This window comes from Oryctolagus cuniculus, chromosome 14 (assembly GCF_051225735.1).
Source record: "Oryctolagus cuniculus isolate XC-2025 breed Fujian yellow rabbit chromosome 14, ASM5122573v1, whole genome shotgun sequence".
NCBI classification, from domain to species: Eukaryota; Metazoa; Chordata; class Mammalia; order Lagomorpha; family Leporidae; genus Oryctolagus; species Oryctolagus cuniculus.
Window position 1 is genome coordinate 37,221,066 of NC_142880.1, and position 19,804 is coordinate 37,240,869.

The following is a 19,804-nucleotide window of genomic DNA, read 5'->3' on the forward strand; positions in this document are numbered from 1 at the left end:
GACTCCCACTTCAGCAGCTTGCCCAAACCAGAACCGGAGCCCAGGGCGGGCTGAACAGGCAGCCACACGGCTGGCTGGCTGCCTGGGCATCCACCCACCTGCTGGTTTTGCTCTCCTGCTGTGTACTGGGCTCCATGTGCTACAGCGGGATGGCCCTGGCCCAGCTGGCTCACACAGCCAACCTGCCCCCAGAGAAAATGCAATCAGGAAGCTGGCAGCAAGCACCCTGTGGCTCACCAGGCTCTACAAGCAAATGTCATGTTTCCTTCCCCTGGTACAAATTCTGCAAAAGGCTAAAGTCAGTTATCTACATTTCCTGATGAGCAAGCTTAAAATTAAGCCTCTGAGCCCAATTTTTTATACTTTTGTCACAGTAGAGATGACCAAGAACAAGGAATATCACAGCTTCCTTTAAAATAATGCCTACAGTGATAGTCAGCATTTTAGCAGAAAGATCGAGTTGCCCAATGATTTTCCAGTTTTGACTCCTTCAAACTCCTCCAGATGTATCTAGATAATAATCTGATGCTATAATGAATGTACTCTACCCTTTACCTTTGGTTTCATTTATGCAATCTATAATACAGGCATCTAATATCTCCCTAATCACAGAAAAGAGTGCAAAATTACCAAAGCCCTTTAATCAAAGTCTAGCTTGGAAATCAGCCTACATGTCCCATGTAGGCCACATTAGCAGGAAATGAACCAAAGGACCTAATATTTTCTGCTCTAACATCTATATATTGACATAGGCTTAAATAAATTATCAAAATATTACTGTTATATAATTTTTATGAAGTTCAATTCACTTTCCTAACCAGGTTAAAAAAATTAGCAGTGTAATTATCATTAAACTTTAGTACATTTAAAAATATGAAGGTTTTCATGATGCCCAAAACCACTGCAGAGAGAAAAATAATCATTTTATTCCCTGTTAAGCACTGAATTGCGTCCCACCCAAAATTCACACGTGGAAGTTCTACCACTGAATACCCCTGCTACCGTGTTCAGTGAGGCCCCTGGGTAGGCCTTAATCCAATAAGACTGGTGTCCCAATTCAGAGAGATCAGGACACAGATGGGGGAGACCCTGGGAAGGCAAAGGGAGAGGACCCCCACTCACAGCCATGGAGGGAGGCCTCAGAAGAACCCAGCCCTGGCAGGCACTTGGCACCGAGGCTAAGACAAGCGTGGATGCCTGCATCCCATATCAGAGTGTGCCTGGGTTCAAGTTTCCGCTGTGTTAGTTTTAGCTTCCTGCAGTGCACTCCTTGAGAGGCAGCAGAGACAGCTCATGTAGTTGGGCCCCTGCCACTTCGGTGAGAGAGAGACCCAGAGTGAATTCTGGCCTCCTGGCTTTGGCCTGACCCAGCCCCAGCTGTTGCCGGCATTTGGGGAGAGTGACCCAGCAGATGGACGATCTCTCTCTCTCTCTCTCTCTCCTTCACTGTCTCTATTTGTCTCTTTTGTCTCAGCCTTCAGGAATAAAGAAATACGGCTGAAGTTGCAGCCTGCGGCACCTGTGACAGCCACCCTGGCGAGCTCATGGAACCTCCTCTTCCAACACAGTTTTGTTGCTGAAGCTTATGGCAGCAATGCCAATTTCAGTTTTATGAGGAACTGCCTGAAGATATTTGGTAAAGCCTCTTCCCACACAGATTACAAAAATAAGGTGCCAGTTTCTGAATTATGGAATTTTTAAAAAAATTAGAAATTGCCATATTCTCACATCTCCAAGACTGTTACTTAAATATTAATTACAGATAGCTATTCATTTGAAAATTTTCTGGTTTTTTTTTTTTTTTTGCCTTATGTCAAAATCTTGTCATTGGAAATTGAACACAGTTGTCCATATTTTTTTTAAAAAAATTACCAAGATACTCTGAATACAATGCTTTGAATTTTGAAATGTTTTTCTGGGCAGCAAATATTAATATGTAGTTAAAGTAAACATTCTTTTGGAACCCAAACTTAATAAAGTTACTTTTTTCAATATTTACATGTTTAACACATAAAATTTGGCTCTTGATTTGTTTTATTGTATGCCTGGTAAAGTCATACTGCTTTTCTTGCACTGAGGAGAGCATTTTGGGCAAGTTGCCCAAAAAACATAATTGAAAAGTGAGACTCAGAAGATTTCATATTTTATACCATAAATAAAATCAAATACCACTACAAATAAAATCAAATACCAATTTGGATTTAATGTTCAAATATCCAAGAATTTTGTTCATGAAATAGCTACTAAAATGGTAGAGTGGCATTGTCCAAAGTGCTGCCTTAAAAAACATTTACAAAAAGTATGAGGTTATCCTTAGGCACCATCGAGAACACAAAGCATCCTGTAGAAATGAGCCTTGTGGGGAAACTAGTGAGGTTCGAGAGTATTTGTGAGATCTGAAGATGCCCGGGTCCCAGGCAAGAGCTGGCTACAGCTATCCAGAACATTCAGAAATCCGTGCCAAATGATGAGATTAAAACAGGAAGAGTAGGAAGAAAAAAGGTTCACACCCAGGACCTGGCCCTTTGTCACAAACATCCCAGTGGGCATTTCCATGCTGATACGTGCATCAGCTTCTTTACAAAGTATAACTCAACACAGCTCTCCAGAAAGTGAAAACTGACACCGTAATGAGTGAGGGCAGGGACTCCAGCGCCAGTCTTCCCAGGTTCAACTCCTGCTCTCCATTCACCACCTGGGTGACCTTGGACCTTAACCCCTGGGGATCCTACTTCCCCCTCAAAAATGGAGACAACAACAGAGCCATCTGAGTGGGCTGTCATATGAAAGGTTTCTCCAGGTAAAACCTGAGCACAGGGCTTGAATCTGATAAATGTCAGATAATTACCTGTGGCGGCATTGCAGCAAAGCAATTAAGAAATGAATCCCAATCACACATTAACCAGCTTGGCAAAGTCAGACTGAACCAACCAAATCCCCACCCAAGCCTATGAGTCAGCCTTTTCTCAGCCATCGTGAGAGAAGCTAACTTCATAAGCAGGAAAGGGCTCTTGGGGCTCGAGGTTGTGGAGGTTCACAGTCCACCATCAGTCAGTTGGCATCTGGTCAGGGCGTGCCTGCCAGCAGTCCTAGGCACACAGGGCAATCACAGGGAAGACACAGCACATGTCTCTGTCTCTGTGGTCTCTTAGAAATCACAGGATCCACCTTAACAACTCCCTCCAATCCAATCTGCTAGTAAAATGGTATGGTCTTATCTGGGGCGCCATCTTGGGCTCTGGCCCCGCTGCCATTTTGTACAATAAACATCGATCCTAAGCCCTGCCTGACTTACTAGAAGTCAGGTGACCAAATGGCCCAACCACAAGCGTCAGCTCCACCACCACCCTGACAGGATTCGCTGCTCCCACTTCTTTACCTCTGCAAAGCTATATAAGACCTATTCTAGAACGGGGTGCTGTTCTGTGCAGGGGGAGGCAGCCTGTTGGGTTTCCCCCACCTGACAGTAACCCTTCTGCCTTACTCTGGTGTTTGGTGTGTTTTGAGGTGACCTTTCACGATCACTTCCCAAAGACCTCACCTCCAACAAGCAGAAGTGGATTAAGTGTACATCCTCTTAGTACCATAAGACTCTGGGGACCCAGCCTTGAAAGGATACTCAACATCCAACTAATACCCAAACCATAGCACTAGGCAACACCCAAACACATTTGAGAATTTTATTACAGGCAGTTCTTTCCATTATCTCTACTGCTCCTGAAATTCACATTTCCACTGATCTGAGCTGGTCCTGTGTGCACAGTACTGGCCCAAGACAAAACAAAACAAAACAAAAAACAAACAAAACAAAACCATTTTTTAAGCTGTTACCTGAAACAGCTGACTTTGGGCCTAACGATGGAATGAGCAGCCAGCCTTAATTAAATCCTTGTTAAATACACACTGGACAAAAACTACCAGCCCAAAACACAGCAGGCAGATCTTGTCAGTGTACTGTGAACGCTAGGATGGTAACCAGCAGTGGTCATGGATGATCCTTCAACCAAAGACTCGGCAGCAACACAGGAAAGCAAGAGACCACCTGGCCTGGCTGTTGATTCCAGCACAGGAACCGCTTCTCAGGCCCCAGTGCACCCTGCAGCCTGCTGTTTCGGGCTCAGCCCTGCAATCACCACCCACCAAGAACCTGTGTGGAGAGCGCCCACAGAGCCCAGCGAGACCACCCCCAGTGGCAGACGACGGGCCTCCTCCTAGTGTTAGAGCCAGCAAAGCTGAACAACTTTATCTGGCCCTGACCACTCTCTTAAGAACGTATATCCAATTTTATCCACCTCCCTGGAACCTGCTATTCTCTGGCTTTCCTTTCTCTCCTCCAGAAATTGCCTATCACACTTAAGCAAACAAACATAAATAGGGGTTTTTTGACCAGTTGCAAAATTCCAGCGGTTAACAACGCACACAGCATTTCTGATCTAATCCCTACTTATAAACACCAGGATGTTCCTGAGAGATTTAGGTCAAAGTTGATGCTCCCCCCTCCTGTCAATGTCCTCAGTGTCCTTGGCCTACACTGAACCCAACCATTTCTCAAGCGCAAGTGCGTTTTCTCCGCATTTCCCTTGGCGATGTCAAATTCCTCACATGTGGACAGACTGGTTCTGTACTTAATCACTGTTTATTTCCTTAGTACATTTGCTATCTACTGCATGTAGGCGGCCAGACGTTTAAAAGCCCTCTCCTTTGAAGCACAAGTCAACAGAAAAAAAAAAAAAAATGGCAGGGACACAGAAAGTAGAAAAGAAATTCTTTCAAACAAAGGCTGAATGTGGTTTAACTCAAACTGAGTTTCTGAATTATGCCAAAGCCAGTACACAAATCTCCGCTGACAAGACCAGAGGAAAGTCCTGCGGACAGCACGCTGACAAATCCACACACAGCGCAGCAACCCTGTCCGGGAAGGCATTCTGTGAGCTGGGCTCCGCGCCGCTAACGTGGCAAAAAGAACGCCCTTAAGGGGCCATGTTTTCTAACCTTTGACATTTTTTTTTTAAATCTATTCCATTGCACTTTTTTCTTTAACAGACATTCAAAATGATACTTTTAAGAAACACTGTGGTCTCTCCCACGCTCACAAGAAGCCGCGGCAGTGACTACGCAATGCAAGGAAGTAGCCCCGGCTGGGAACCCACATCTTTGGGACCGGTGGTAAGACAACCTGCAGGCACGAAGGAATGATTGCTCTCTAACGGGGAGCAGCAAGGTAGTGTCAAAACTGCCGCTGCTGAAAAATTATCCTCCCAACCGACACACTAAGAACAGAGAGGAAGCAGGGGAACGGATCTGCGACCAGCCGCGGGGTCTCTGTACCCTTGCTTGTTTTATGTTCCTGCAACATTTCGCTGTCAGTGATTTATTCTGCGTCCATGTGGCCAGCCATTTGTTTATTCGATCGCATACCATCTGTTTCTCGGTAGAAGGGTTTCAAGTTCTTCTCATTCCCTACCTCATATCCCACAGAAAACGATTCATAATAGACATAGATCTCAATCATTTGGATCCGTGTGGAGTTGGTAACTCGAGCTGCCTTCCCTTTATATTTGGCAGATGCTTTAATGGGATTAGCAAATTGTGTTATTACGAGGTACTTACGAAGAGACAACACCTTTTTTTACAATGACAAATGATGTTAACAGTTTCATTCCGGGTGTTTAATAGCAGTACAGAAGATTTCACTGAGGGGACAGGAAATTGCCTGGATAGACAGTAAAACCTTACCACAAATGCTGTCCATATCTTTTACTTTGGAGAGTGGGAGGATGTGTGTGTCAGGATGGAGCAGGGTCTACGGCGGGAAAGAATACCAAGATGCTCCACTTCTAAGGGGACTCTATCATTCAATCCACAGACCGGAAAACCTGTCCGGTTCTTACATTCTGGTGGTATCCCTACGCCCTTCGCTTGCTGAGAAACTGGCCAGCGAAGGCAGACTGGAGATTTCCCCAAAGAACAGTTTACGCTACCAACTCCAGGTCAGCAGCGCCAATCTACCCCAGCCCAGGGCTCACTTTGACGAGCTCTACAGAACAGCCAACCATGCAGAGAAACAACTGCTGGTGGAAAGGACACGGACGACGTGTAAAGCGTTAATTACCATTGTTACAAGACTCCTGGCTGCCTTCCTGGAGAGGAGGCTCCTGATGACAGGCCCCGGGGACTGTCCGCAGTTCATGGTTGACATCCACAGGCGGAGGATCATCTGTCCTACGGTCCACTTGGTTTTCACAAGTCCTGACCAAATCAGCATGTGACAGACTTGGGGGGTGCGTGCCATCCTGATGGGCTCCTTTGTTGAAAGTGTTCAGGGACATTTGCACTAATGCGTCATTGATGAAGAACGAGCCCTCATGGCATAAACTCTCAGATCTGTTAAGTTCCATTGCCTGGGTAAAGGAACACAGGAAAAGTACAATCATTCCTCTGGCCACTTACACGAGTTCCAGAAAGTCCTTACTCCTGATAGAACCTGGCAATCAAGACTTCAGTGAGAGGGAAGTTACGAGTGTTGCTCAGACCTCCCACCCCCTTTTAACGAGCTAGTCCCAAAACTTCAATTCCCGATGCACAGCAAGTCTTACGAAACAAACAACAAAAAACAACAGTGTTCTATGCCATTAAAGTGCTTTGACTTCATTTTAATCAGAGAAAGCACCACTTCCATGTCTGCTAAATAGAAAAGTTTTTTCTATTTAGTTTTTGATGCAACCTAATTCTTTCATATAAGCTTATCAACTTTTAAAACTTTGCACACTTCAGATAAAAAGTAAACTTGCATGGAAAAAATAAGTTCCTCTGATGAACAGAATTGTCAGATGCCGTGAGAGAGGATGCAATGGGAACACAGACTCTCCTGAAAGGTTCATCCTACTCCATCATGAATTCACACAACTCATTTATTACTAGTGAAATGGATTTTGAATGAACCAAATCAGATTTACAAAGATGGAATAAAGTTGGCATAATGGAATAGTGTCACACTTGCCAAAGATACCACCTGAAATATACCTTATTAGCTCACTGGTCCAATAAAAGGTACATCTATCATAGAATATGGTAGAATATTCTCATCCTCTCATAAAATAGATCATATAAAGAGGGTCCTTCAAACAGCTGTTCTGTAGCAAGCATGCCTCCAGGACAGCTCGCCCTCGCCTTACAGGGCCTCTCAATTCTGTGTTCCTCCCTTGGGGAAGGGCATCGCAGAGCACAATGATTTGATAGGACCCAAACTTTTAAAATTTCCATTTTTAAAGCCAAGAAATGGGACCAGCATATTGGTGTAGCAGGTAAAGCCACTGCCTACAATGCTGGCATCCCACACGGGCACCAGTTTGAGTCCCAGCTGCTCAATTTCCAATGCAGCTTCCTGCTAAAGCACCTGGGAAAGCAGCAGATGGCCCAAGTGCTTGGGCACCTACCACCCAAGTGGGAGACCCGGATGGAGCTCCTGACATCAGACTGGCTGTTGCGGCCATTTGAGAGGTGAACGAGCAGATAGAAGCGCTCTCCCTCCCTCTCTCTTTCTCTCTCTCTCTCCCTCTCTCTGTAACTCTACCTTTCAAGTAAATAAATAAATCTTAAAAAGCAAAAGCCAAGATACAGATGCAGTGCCTCTGAAATTTCTCAGCTTTCGCTCCCTACGAACCAAGAAACTCTTAGGAGCTCTTACAAGAGCTCAAACCCCCAAAGACACGGAGCAACCAGGACTGAATGTGTCCACCGGAAACTGCTGAAACCCTCCAGGAGCTCCATACCTCCTTGTCCCCAGCAGGAAAGGCGACGGGCAGGCTCCTCTGGCGGCCGTGTTTCCAGCGGCACAGCAGGCCCTGCTGGGCGCGCACCTGTTCCCGCTCCCGCTCCACCATGCGCTGGCCCTCACGCAGCCGCTCCAGGTTCTGCTGGTACTCCTGCAGCTGGTGGTCCAGCTCGCCCCGGTTCCGCAGCAGCAGCTCCTCCTGGGACTGGCACTCCCGCTCGCGTGCCTGCAGCAGGCTCTCCTTGGCCTCCTGCTCCCGCTGCTGCTGGTCGCACCTGCGGTGCCAGCGCCGCTGCTCCTGCTGGAACTGGTGCTGGAGCTTGTGGACGTCCAGCGCCTCGCGCGGCTTCTCCAGGCTGCGGGCCTTCTCCTGGTCCGGAAAGGGGCTGCCTCGGAACGAGAGGCCCTGGGCCAGGCTCTCCTGCTGCTGCAGGACCAGCTTGTGGATCTCGATGTGGCTGTCCTGAATGGTCAAGGCAGCCTGGGAGAGAAGGGAGGAGAGGTAACTACACGTAGTAGGGCCTGGGAATTATAAAAAATAATTAAAAAAAAAAAAGAAGTAACTCAAAGCCACAAAATTGCTCAGCAGTATCTGCAGAAGAATGGGCCCATGACTCCCACCCACACCAGAATCTGCAAATGCTCAAATCTCCTTTATAAAATGGTGTGGTGGGGCCGGCACTGCGGCATAGCAGGTAAAGCCGCCGCCTGCAGTGCCGGCATTCCATAGGGGTGCCAGTTCAAGTCCCAGCTGTTCCACTTCCATTCAGCTCCCTGCAATTGCCCTGGGAGAGCAGTGAAAAGTGGTCTAAGTACTTGGGTCCCTGGGAGACATGGATGGAGTCCTGGCTTTGGCCTGGCTCAGCTGCAGCCATTTGGGGTATAAACCAGCAGATAGTAGATGGATCTCTCTCTCTCTCTCTAATCAGCCTTTCAGATAACAAATAAACCTTTAAAAAATAGTGTAGTATTTGCATTTAACCTATGCAATCCTCCTGCATACTTTAAATCATCTCTAGGTTACTTTTACTACCTAATATAATACCCACATCATTTCATTCACATGAATTCAGCATAGCCAATTCAAGTGCTGCTTTGTAGAACTTTCTGGAATTTTTTTTTTTTTTCAAATATTTTGGATGTGGAGTTAGTGGAATCCACAGATGCAGAGCTAGTGACCATGGAGGGCTGGCTGCACTCATCTCCGCTCCTGGAAATGTGGTTTGTTGCGGCTGCTGGTTAATGTCTACATTATGTCTTCTGGAGGAGGACGCGGTGCATTAACGCCTAAGACTCTGCTCTGCATGTCGTTCGCCTCCTGAGGTCTCCCCAGTTAGTAATTCACAAGAATTTAGGGATCTATAGAAACCTACTAGTACCCTGCATTTGCATCCCAAACCAGAAATTACTTTCATGAGCACATAAAAAATGAAAGTCAACTGTCTGGAGACTTCTGTAGTCTTTCATAACACAATGCCAAAGAATAACAGCTAATACCATTTAGAGGAGAAATGTAAGTGGCCAAAGCTAGTCTCTATGTTCCATACATGACAACAGAAAGGTCACACACAAAAACGAAGCTGAAATTCATTTGCTAATAGATTGCTAACAGAAGGCTGAAGAGATTAAGAGAAAAATAGATATTATAAACCCCAGGGGCCTTACCAACCAGATTTAAAAAATATTTTGGGTTACGGTATCTGCCTATGAAAAGTTTGGCAGCATCACAGGAAATAATTACAAAGATTTGGAAGGCGCCTACAAAACCAAAAGAAAAAAAAAAAAAGAGAGAAAAAGAAAATCACTGTGAATGCCCTTGAAGCTTTTAATTTTAAAAGTTCCCATGGCAAGTGCAAAGAAGTACAGAATGGACGAACTGACCACAGACACGGCCTGGGCATGCGTGCATGCTTTGACTCGTATGAGAAAGCCTGACTCTCTGAGGGATAAATTCACATTTCTGCTTCCTAAGAAATTCCAGAGCTGTCCGTGTGACGGATGTTTGGGAGATGGGGACTGACCACTAGTCCTTTGTTAGCTCAGCAGTTTCCTATGCTTTCAAAAGGTAAAGAACTAAGATTATTTGAAATTTGTACTTTGTACTTTTCTTACTCAAACATGTTTTTATTATGGCTTTTGAAATAAAATTCCTGTTTTGAAATTTGAAAATTGATTTTTAACATTTCAGACTTGTTGGGATCTTTGATTAATGGCCTTCAGGAGTTGTTAACAGAGAACAATTATTATCACAGAGAACAGGCATGATCTACTATGCTCTTTAAATACGAAACAATTAGCACTTAATCAGGACCCACTCACAGCTGCTGACCTGGCAGAGAAAACCGTAGACTGTACAGCACCACTTAATTCTCCCTGATCCTCAGGGCATCCGCGTGGTAAAACAAACAGAAACCCATGATTTTAAATGTCAAAACTACCATACACAATGCTAACTTGCATGTAAGGGTTGCAATGAGAGCAGTTAGTGCTAGCATGAAGCATTCTTCATATCCACTTCACATTTAGGGTAAGAGCCTTCTCCTTCCTGGAGTCTGAAGTTTGCATTCATATTGAGGACAGAGACCCATACTTGTTTTCCAAATTGAGGAAAATTCTCAGTTCACCTGCTCTTCACTTTGCTTTGCTGGCTTTCTCTCTGTTCTTTCTCTCCTTCCTTGTCAATACTGCACCTGTGACTCTACCCTCTGAATGTAGAGGTCAAACCTCATTTCCTTCTGATTCAAAAATTCTTGTTTCTGTAAGAACCCCAATCATACGTAAGAGGTTCAATTTGAGAATACAGAAGTGACTGCGTAGCGAACAGAACCCTCTCAGAGCCCATACGCTTAGACCAGTTCAAAAGCTTTGGTGAAGAGAATCCTCTGTAGACCTCGATATTTCCCATGCTACTCCAACCTCATGTGATGTGAAAACTAGATCATTGAGGTCACTGAGGTTTTCTGAACCCTAGTCCACACAGGCCTGCGCTCAGGGCACAACAGGAAAAATGCAACCTTGTGAGTGTTTTCATCAGATGAACAAGCCAGATGCCCTAGGTCTTCAACCCCCAAGACCTAATGCACTATCCCCACTATATCCCTTCTCAGTTGACAGTTAAAAGAAAGAATATTTGCTTTACATGATAATTTGATCTCTATGAACACCTACCCCAGACCAGCATATCGAATGTATGAGACTAAAGGCCTTCCCCTAAACCATGAATGAGACAAGGAGCTTATTCTCATCAGCATTATTTAACACATCTGCAGAAGTTGTAGTGAAAACAGTAAGCAAGAGGCTCACGCCAGTACTAGGAATAATGTGAAAGCAAAAGCCTAAGGGATTGGGAAAATAAATTCCACAAAATGCAGTCTGATTCACTCACTGAGAACTGTGGTGTAGAACACCAGGTGATGAGATAGAAAGCGATGCTGGTGAGTGTTTACAACCTGACTAAAATCTGCAGGGATGCACACCTACACGGTTGTAAGAATTCCTTCTGGGTCTGGAGCTGTGATGAGCAGGTAAGGCTGCTGCCTCCAACGCTGGCATCCCACATGGGCACTAGTTCCGAGCCCCAGCTGTTCCACTTCTGATCCACCTCCCTGCTAATGTACCTGGGAAGGCAGAAGAGAATAGCCCAAGAGCTTGGGCCCCTGTGCCCATGTGGGAGACCCGGAAGAAGCTCCTGGCTCCTGGCTATGGATTGGCTCAGCTCCGGCCATTGTGGACATTTGGAGAGTGAACCAGCAAATGGAAGACCTTTCTTTCTCTCTCTGTCTTGTAACTCTGCCTTTCAAATAAATAAATCTATTTAAAAAAAAAAAGAAGCTTATGGAAAGTGCAATTATGAAAAAAGTATGTATGGATTTCAAAATTGTTCTACACCAAAATAAATGTATCTTTTTAATTCCATTTTCCAAAGAATGCTGGGAAGTTCCCTCGTAAGCAACTTTGGTTCCATTCGCCGCCATGTGTTCAGCTCTCAGCACTGTGGCCAGCAGAGCGAGGGAACTCCCTGACTGTTGAGTGGCTGAATAAGCAAAAGTACGAAGGAGCACAGGAAACAGTTAACCACTCTAAAGGCCTAAGGCCGCATGTGGAAGTGAAAAAGCTTAGGTGTGAACCAAAGTTTTCACCAGAAAATGTGAAGCCAAGCCAAGGCATAAGCATCAGTATTTTTTAAAGATATGAACTGTTTTATGGTTTCAGAGAAGAACGGTATAAAATGTAGCAGGGTGTTGCATCGTGATCACAAAAGCAGGCACGTTCAACCCATCGTGCTGGGGTCCATGTAGGCAGCTGGCACTCACGTCAGATCGTTCCCTACCTCTGGAATGGTCCCGCTCCTGCAGTCTGGCAGTCATTAAAGCGAGGTGTGTGAAGAGAAACATTTACAAGGTCAGAGAGCCAGTTACCTGAAGGCTATACAGGAGACGCGTTAAATTCTGTATGGCTTGCAGAATCTGAAAAACAAGGCCGCGAGTGTCAAATTCCCGAGAAAGCTTTCATTGTCCACAAATTGAGAGAGGGTGCTGATCACTGAACGTATGTAGGAGCTCACCTCTGACTGCGAAGAACCTGGAAAACTTCTGCATTCCACCTAAAACACATAAACACACAAGAAAATGAGCGCGCGCTCTGCTTCGGGAGAGCCACCCTGTCACGCGGGGACACGTCTGACCTTAGTCAGTCACTCCAGCCTCTCTCAACTCGACTCCCTGTCTGCACCCACGCTGTCTCCTCGCCCGAATGGAATCCTAGGGAATGAAGCCAGCACTTGGCAACGAGAGCCCCTCCCTGCATACTCGGTGTTTGAGCTGCGTGGCCACTCTCACCCAAGCATCCCTCCAGACAACCAGGGAGGACAGCGGGAGGCCCTGCACACCCTAGGTGGCAATGTCCACCTGTGCAAGCCACACTCTAGAGTGACCACTCTGTGGCCAGGTTGAAGTCTCCTCGGCCAGGCTGACCTTTTGCATCCAAGAGGCCAGATCGGGACACTTGAGAGCATCGTGCCTGGTGCTGGAGCTCCATGATGCGAACAGAGCCAGTGGCTGGGGATCAACTGGGAGCAAAGACAGCTTCTAGGGGGCACTGGGCTGGCCTCGGCCAGGTCCTACCCCTGTCGGTCAGGGCTTATGGGCCCAGTGACTCCCACAGCACATGTGCTGTCAGCAGAAGCGATGAACAAGAACACAAGAGCCCACCTGCTCCTTGGGGACAGGGTCCTTGTTTCTTCCACAGCACACATGAAGGGTGTGTGTCAAGAGTGGGGTTTCCTGTCTCCGGGACGGGACTGGACATCTGCTTGTTCATTTTCTATCTGCTCTCACTATCCTAGTGACACACAGGACTCTCTGGGCTTCTGGTGCATTCGCAAACCCAAGGGTGATGCCTGGCATCGACTGGCACCCAAAAATGAATGCCTATGAGTTGAATCTGATTGTCCTCTATTCAATAAATAAGCAATGATCACCCACTAAACTCCACACTGTCTGCTATAGGTGGTCATCAGATTCCTTCGCCCTCCAAGAACCTACAGTCTAAGTCAGTGACTTGCTTTTGTCCCAGCAAACCTAAGTTTAAGCTGTTAAAAAACAGTCGGCCATGGGAACATTCTCAGGTAACTTTGAATTTGTGGCTGAATGGGATGCGTTCAGGCCGATGATGCCATGAGGAGCCTAGTAGGTCTCTTTCCTCACACCGCTAATCAGACATGGCATTGCTAAGCAGTCCCCCAAGGAGAAAGTGAAAGGCTGGAGAGAAAATGAAGAGGCGTCAGTCCCAGGCCCTCCCTTACAGAAGACAACTGGGACCCAGAAGCCCGGACCTGTCTGAGTGGGCAGTTCCAGTTCCCTTTCTGATTTTGGCCTTGCCCATCCACATTCTATAATTTTTTTCATACCAGGGTCATAGGTGACAGAGTTTTAAGCTCTATAAAACCTGGAAATATAACAATGAATAAAATCATGCTACATGTAGTTACTTATACTCAAGAATATCACATCACCTTTTTAACGGAGTTGGGCTGCCACCTTGTGGTGCAAGTGCACAACTGTGTAGGTGATGCACAGAGTTTCTCCTCGTCGGGTAACTGAGTCAATATTCTTTCAAGATTATTTTAGAAACTTGTTTTAACCCTACCTTGGTACAGAAATTAATAATAAAATACCTACTGTATACCTTTTAAGGTTTTATTTCAAGTGGTTCCTATCTAAGTATCAGTTTAATTTATCAAAATGTGTTCAAGGCAAAATTTCCCTGATGCTCACCTGCACAAAAGGGAGGCCTTAGGGGCGGGAGGCATTGACACTCTGCGGATTCAGCTATGCCTGACAACTCTTTCTCCTTCATGCTTACTTTCTAACAACATAAAAGCAGCTGCAAGCTACGAACGTCACACCAAAAAGCAAGACTGCCCTAGAAGGATGAAAAGTGGGAGCATTTTAATAAGAAATAAGCCAGGAGGCTGAGTCAGAAAAAGGGGTGCAAAACACTGCATTCTCATATTCATTTCGGCCTGCAGAGAACTCTAAGTTACAGTTGTCTTCTCAGTGGATTTTTTTACATCCTTGGACTTGGTTTTTCAGTCATATGCAATTTATATGAAAAATACAGAATATATCAAATGTGACACAGATAAGAGAAGGCCTGCCATATGCCATTTCCCACAATGGCCCAGGCTGGTGCTCAGGAATGCACCTAATTCCATTTCAGATAAAGCTCAACTCCGGAGCTGCAGACAACACCAAGCGGCCGACTGGCTGCCTCCCAGCTTCAAGTTTGGACTCTTTTGCTATTTCTGACATCTCAGTTGCACTGGAAGTTAACAGAACATTTTATGCATTTAATTTGTAAAGACAGAGTTATAGCTTTTGTACCAGGGATACTTCAGAAAGTTTATGGAAAATGGAACTAAACAGTTTGGATGCAAAAGGAAAAAAAAATGTGAAATCCACACAAACAGTTTTTCTCATAGTGTGCATTTTCCATCAATTATTTGAAGATCCTTCATATACAGTAAGTCAAAAGCCGAGATGCAATTGGAACTATTCTGCCCCAAGCAAAAACTGGTCAGATTAGATTAAAAAAATCTACAAAAAGTAGGTGAAATGCTGGTGGTAACAGGAAAACAGTTTGACAGGAGAAGAAGTTCAAGGAAGGTGGAAGAAGCAAGAACATCCCAAAGTGGAAATTGACTTCTGCTACATTAGCGCCGTCCGGTTGCCCAGGGGCCCCGAATGCCCAGGCCCGGTGCTCAGTGAAAGTCTCCCAACGTAGTGAGCGACAAGCAAGGGTGTGCAGTAAAAAAGGGAAGAGCAGAAGTCAGACAGCGCAGACAGCACACACAGGCGGGCTTCCCATCCGGGGTAATGACTTCTCGGTTGTGTGTTTACACCTACATGACACAGGAAGAACAAGCACATTGGAAGGAGAGATAAGTTAGAAAGTCTAGAGACGAACGCTGCGATTCACGGGGCACAAATGCAGAAAAGCACTTTCACTGCACTCGCGGCACCTGAGGCTGGTTCACGACACGACGTGATGGGTGCTGGGTGCTAACAAAGTGGTTGACAATACCTTCTCCACCGCATCGGGGATCTCCTGGCCAGTTCCCACACCCTGGGTCCCGCCGTCCTCATCCCAACAGCCTCTTCCTTCTGCCCCCTCTGGGCCAAGCGCTGCAAGCACAGCATTGAGACAGAAATAAAAAAGATGACATGAGTCAGCAGCCAGCCACTGGGTCCCCCACACAGCTGACAAAGCAATGCCGCCTGGAATCATGCCCGTGGCGTCCTCTCCTCGGAGGTGTCCCCACCCACGTGGGGCTCACATGCTGTCAGCCCAGAGACCCACCCCACACAGCCGGGTCCGTTCCACGTCTTGCTCGCACTGAGGGAGCCACGCGCTGTTGGGGGCATACAGAGTGCACCACAGGGCTCCTGTTCAGTGATGGGGAAGAGCCTCGTGGGTAGAGCTGAAGCATGCTCTCTTGGCAGTGCGCCTCGGTGGCCCGTCTGAGAGCAACGGATGAGAAAGGAGGCTCAGATGGAGGAGTGCAGGGCGGGAGGCACCCTCCAAGAGGGCTGGAGGTGGCTGATGGCAGCTCTCTAGGACGCCAGGGGCCACTTCAAAGGGCATCAGTCGGATACCTCGGTCCGTTTGTACCCCCTGCGTGGCCACACCTCCCCAGAAGTGGTTTCGCCACTGCTACTCTTCCCAACTCTGAGAGAGAAGCCAAAGGCCCTCCCCATGTCCTCCTCCCCATCCAGGGCCGGGCAGGTCAAGTGGAGGCAGGGGATGGCCCGTGGACGGGTCCTCTGTCCCTGCCCTGCTAGCAGGTTCAGGCAGGCACGAGAGGCTCCAGGTAGTCCAGCTCTTCCCAGGAGGCAGCAAACGCTCATCCACCTGCTCGAGCGTCTCGGGGACCACAAACAGAAGGCTCCACTGGGGTTATGACCTCAGCAGACCAGGGCCTGACTCAGAACCAAGCCTGCAGTCACAGATGTGCGGGCAGCGCCCTCAGCAACTAACTCCACAATCCAGCTCTGGGGGCCCCGGCTCTAACTCAGCCCACATTGAACAGGCCTGCGGGTCACGAGGTTACGAGACCCCACTCCCCTGCCCAGTGCCTCTACCCAAAGCCGGACCGCTCGGTACAGAGCCTCTCAGCGGCTCCAGCAGTGCCGCGGGGTCCTTTTGCAACTCTCCCAAGTCCTGGGGAGATATGACTACACAGGGGAGAACTGCCATGGCCCTGCAGGAAGGACGGCTGGGCCGCCACGCGCTCGGAGCAGCTGCAGGGCAGACAGGCCTCCCCAGCTGTCCCCTGGGGTGAGGCCGAGCGTGGCAGAGCCCAGGCGGTATTTTTAGACGGCCTTTTCTCTGTGGCATAATGAGGCTCCTCTCTTAAAAGGAAGTCACCCAGGGCAGTACACCTCCCCTGGGTCACAATGAAAAACATATGTGCGCATTCTGGAAATAGAAACTCAGGAGTAGATAAAGCCCAACTTGAACAGGGAAAATAATCATTGGTGCTGGTAAATAAAAAAAAAAAAGAAACCTTACAATTAAAAAGCTATGCTGTTTCCATTTATCTTAATTAACCAAGTTATTCTGTGTTAGTCCTAAGAAAACTCAATCCTCTAATCTCTGGCTATGAAAGATATTTTCTCTCGTGCATATAAGACCTTGTGGGAGTAAGGTTACCATCCACCCATGAAGAAGCATGAATTCTATGCTCGTACCTCGGAAACTTTATGGAATTAAGCATTTAGCTAAATATGCATGTAGTAGTATGATCAGGTTCAGAGCAGCTAATTCTCTAGATTCTGTTTTTATGTTGAAATGGTGTTTTAATAAATGCATTCTGACCTGAATTAAAAGTATGATGATGCAGGTTAACAATCCTTTGGCACTTGTGTGTGTGTGTGTGTGTGAGAGAGAGAGAGAGAGAGAGCGCGCATCCATGTGTTTCCAGCTTCCTGAGTCATGCTTTCTTGGTTAATGAACATGAGATGAAATTGAAGAGTTTTGTGCACTAATGCAAAGACCCTTTTATTAAAAAAATCAAACAAGTGTAAAAGTCCTCTCACAACTGCATTCCTTCCGTCACATCAGAAGTGAGGCAGGGGTCTGAGGAAGGACCGCGCGTGGCTGACCACACCACAGCCACTCCGCACGCTCCGTGCCTGCAGCCGCAGCGTCAGGACGGTGCCTGCAGGGTGTGGATTTGTGGCCAGCATGGCGAGGCTCTGATCGTTTTCTGATTTGAAAAAATACACCAAGACCCCACCCCCTAGCCCCCGGCCCCCGGCCAGGGCCAGAGCCGTGGCTTTATTTTCGGGACCTCTCTCAGCTGCAGGCCTTGTGCTTGGCTCAACCCCAGGCCTGTGCTGCCACTTACAGGCAGCAGGTGACCCCGGCAGCTCCTGGGAGCCAGGTGCGTCTGTCCAGGCAGAGTCTGCACAGCTGTCCTCGGAGCGCTGACTGGCCTCTCCCACCTGCGACGCTTTCACCGCAACCTGCAGGCTCTCAGCTGGGTGGAAAGACAAACACAGACGTAAACAACAGACAGATGATCTAGACCAAAGGTTGGCAAGCTACACCTGGGCCGTGCCTGCCTCTACATAGGCCCAGGAGCTACACTGTGTCTTTACACTTGTAAAGGATTGTTAGGGCACACACACAAGTACAGCCTGCCTTCAAAGTTCCCCGACACACACTCAGAGAATTTACCACCAGCCCTTTGCAGAAGTGTGCTGACCTGCAAACCAGACCAACGCTTTCAGCATCCGCATACCACACAGCACCAGCTTGATTAAAAAAAGTCTAAACCCACTGCATAAAAACATCTCCAATGCAGCATGCTGGAAGACGTTCTGCAGTTCAGTTCATTTAAACACAATAATCAGATGAGAATTTTTTTTTTTTGACAGGCAGAGTGGACAGTGAGAGAGACAGAGAGAAAGGTCTTCCTTTGCCCTTGGTTCACCCTCCAATGGCCACCACGGCTGGCACGCTGCGGCCGGCGCACTGCGCTGATCCGAAGCCAGGAGCCAGGTGCTTATCCTGGTCTCCCATGGGATGCAGGGCCCAAGGACTTGGGCCATCCTCCACTACCTTCCCAAGCCACAGCAGAGAGCTGGCCTGGAAGAGGAGCAACGGGGACAGAATCCGGTGCCCCGACCGGGACTAGAACCCTGTGTGCCGGCGCCGCTAGGTGGAGGATTAGCCTAGTGAGCCGTGGCGCCGGCCCAGATGAGAATTTTAAAACCTGTCCAAGCGAGCAGTTCTTCCACACAATATGTCTCTCCACACTTGCTTTAAACATCAAGATTCAATCTTAACCCTAGATGTGCTGGGTCAGATTTTCTGGAGAAGAAGATGGGATTCGTACTTTCAATGAGTACCAGAGGTTACTCTGAGGATGCCAGGCTTAGGTCAGCTTAGGAAACACCGCACCAAACAGCAGAAGATTTGGTTTACAATCACGGCATTTCAGCTACCACCTGGAAGTGTATAATTCCGACAGCCTGACAAACACTTCTAGACACTCTGTCCAGTGATTCAATTCGTAAACTACTCGGCATTCAATTTGGGCATCTCCTCTGCTCTAGGAGCCGCTGGGCATCTGGACGACAACGGATTTGCACGTGGAAAGAGACACATGCACCTGACCACGCTCAGTAGCCTGCGGTCAGCTCCAAGTTCTACGCCCCAGCTATGACAGTGCTAAAAGGCGCCTGTAGCAGGGAGGAGCAGGAGAGCCATGTGAGAAACCGGGCCTGGGAAAAAGTCCATCGGGGAGAAGCCAAGGGAGCAGGAGGAGGAGAGGGAAGAGCAGCAGCCCCACCGGGCAGCCCCAGGGAGCCCTGCCAGGCGCATTACTGCCTCTGTCCAACCCCAGGAGAGGGAGCTCTCACCTTCATGAGAATTCCTGCTCGGGCGCTCAGGGCAGCCCTGGTGCTGAGGAACAAGGACCCAGTGGGGGATTCTCCGACCTGCCCATGGCCCAGGCTCCCTGAGCAGCTGGGTCCACCTGTGCTCCTGGCACAGGAGTCACAGGTGAGGGCGCTCACAAACCAGCTTGGTGAGGGAGGATGTTAATGCCATTGGCTAATTGAGAGCTGGGAACTCATTCAATAAAGGATTCATCAAGGATAGCAAGGACGTCCCTGGCTCTCGTCAGCCCACCGGGAAGCCCTTTAGGCTTCACTGCTACAACACACCTTGAACCTGTCCACTTCCTCCACCTCCACTGCCCACAGCCCTCATCTGGACCAGTGCACCAACATCTCGCTTCTCGGAGTCAGCAATTGCTTCCTCCAGTTCTCCAGGCAAACGCAACCCCTTCCAATCTCTTCTCCGTTCAGCAGCCCAGGTTCTTTCTAAGATACAAAGAAGCTGTGCCACACCCACGCTGAAGCTTCCCAATGCCTTTTCACCTCGTGGAGAATGATGCCGTTTTAACCACGGCCCACAGAGCTCTGAGGCCGGGTCCACCCACGCCACCTCTGCTCAGGG

The 19,804-nt window shown here is 47.8% G+C and overlaps 1 protein-coding gene across 1 annotated transcript in view; it reads right to left on the reverse strand.

The window, feature by feature from the left end:
• The window catches only part of ARHGEF28 (Rho guanine nucleotide exchange factor 28), a 137,199-nt gene that overhangs the window by 28,141 nt on the left and 89,254 nt on the right, over nucleotides 1–19,804 (reverse strand). Inside the window, 6 exon segments of the mRNA XM_017350622.4 lie at nucleotides 6,113–6,401; nucleotides 7,773–8,255; nucleotides 12,193–12,240; nucleotides 12,339–12,377; nucleotides 15,359–15,459; nucleotides 17,685–17,816. Coding sequence (XP_017206111.3) covers nucleotides 6,113–6,401; nucleotides 7,773–8,255; nucleotides 12,193–12,240; nucleotides 12,339–12,377; nucleotides 15,359–15,459; nucleotides 17,685–17,816 — 1,092 coding nt within the window.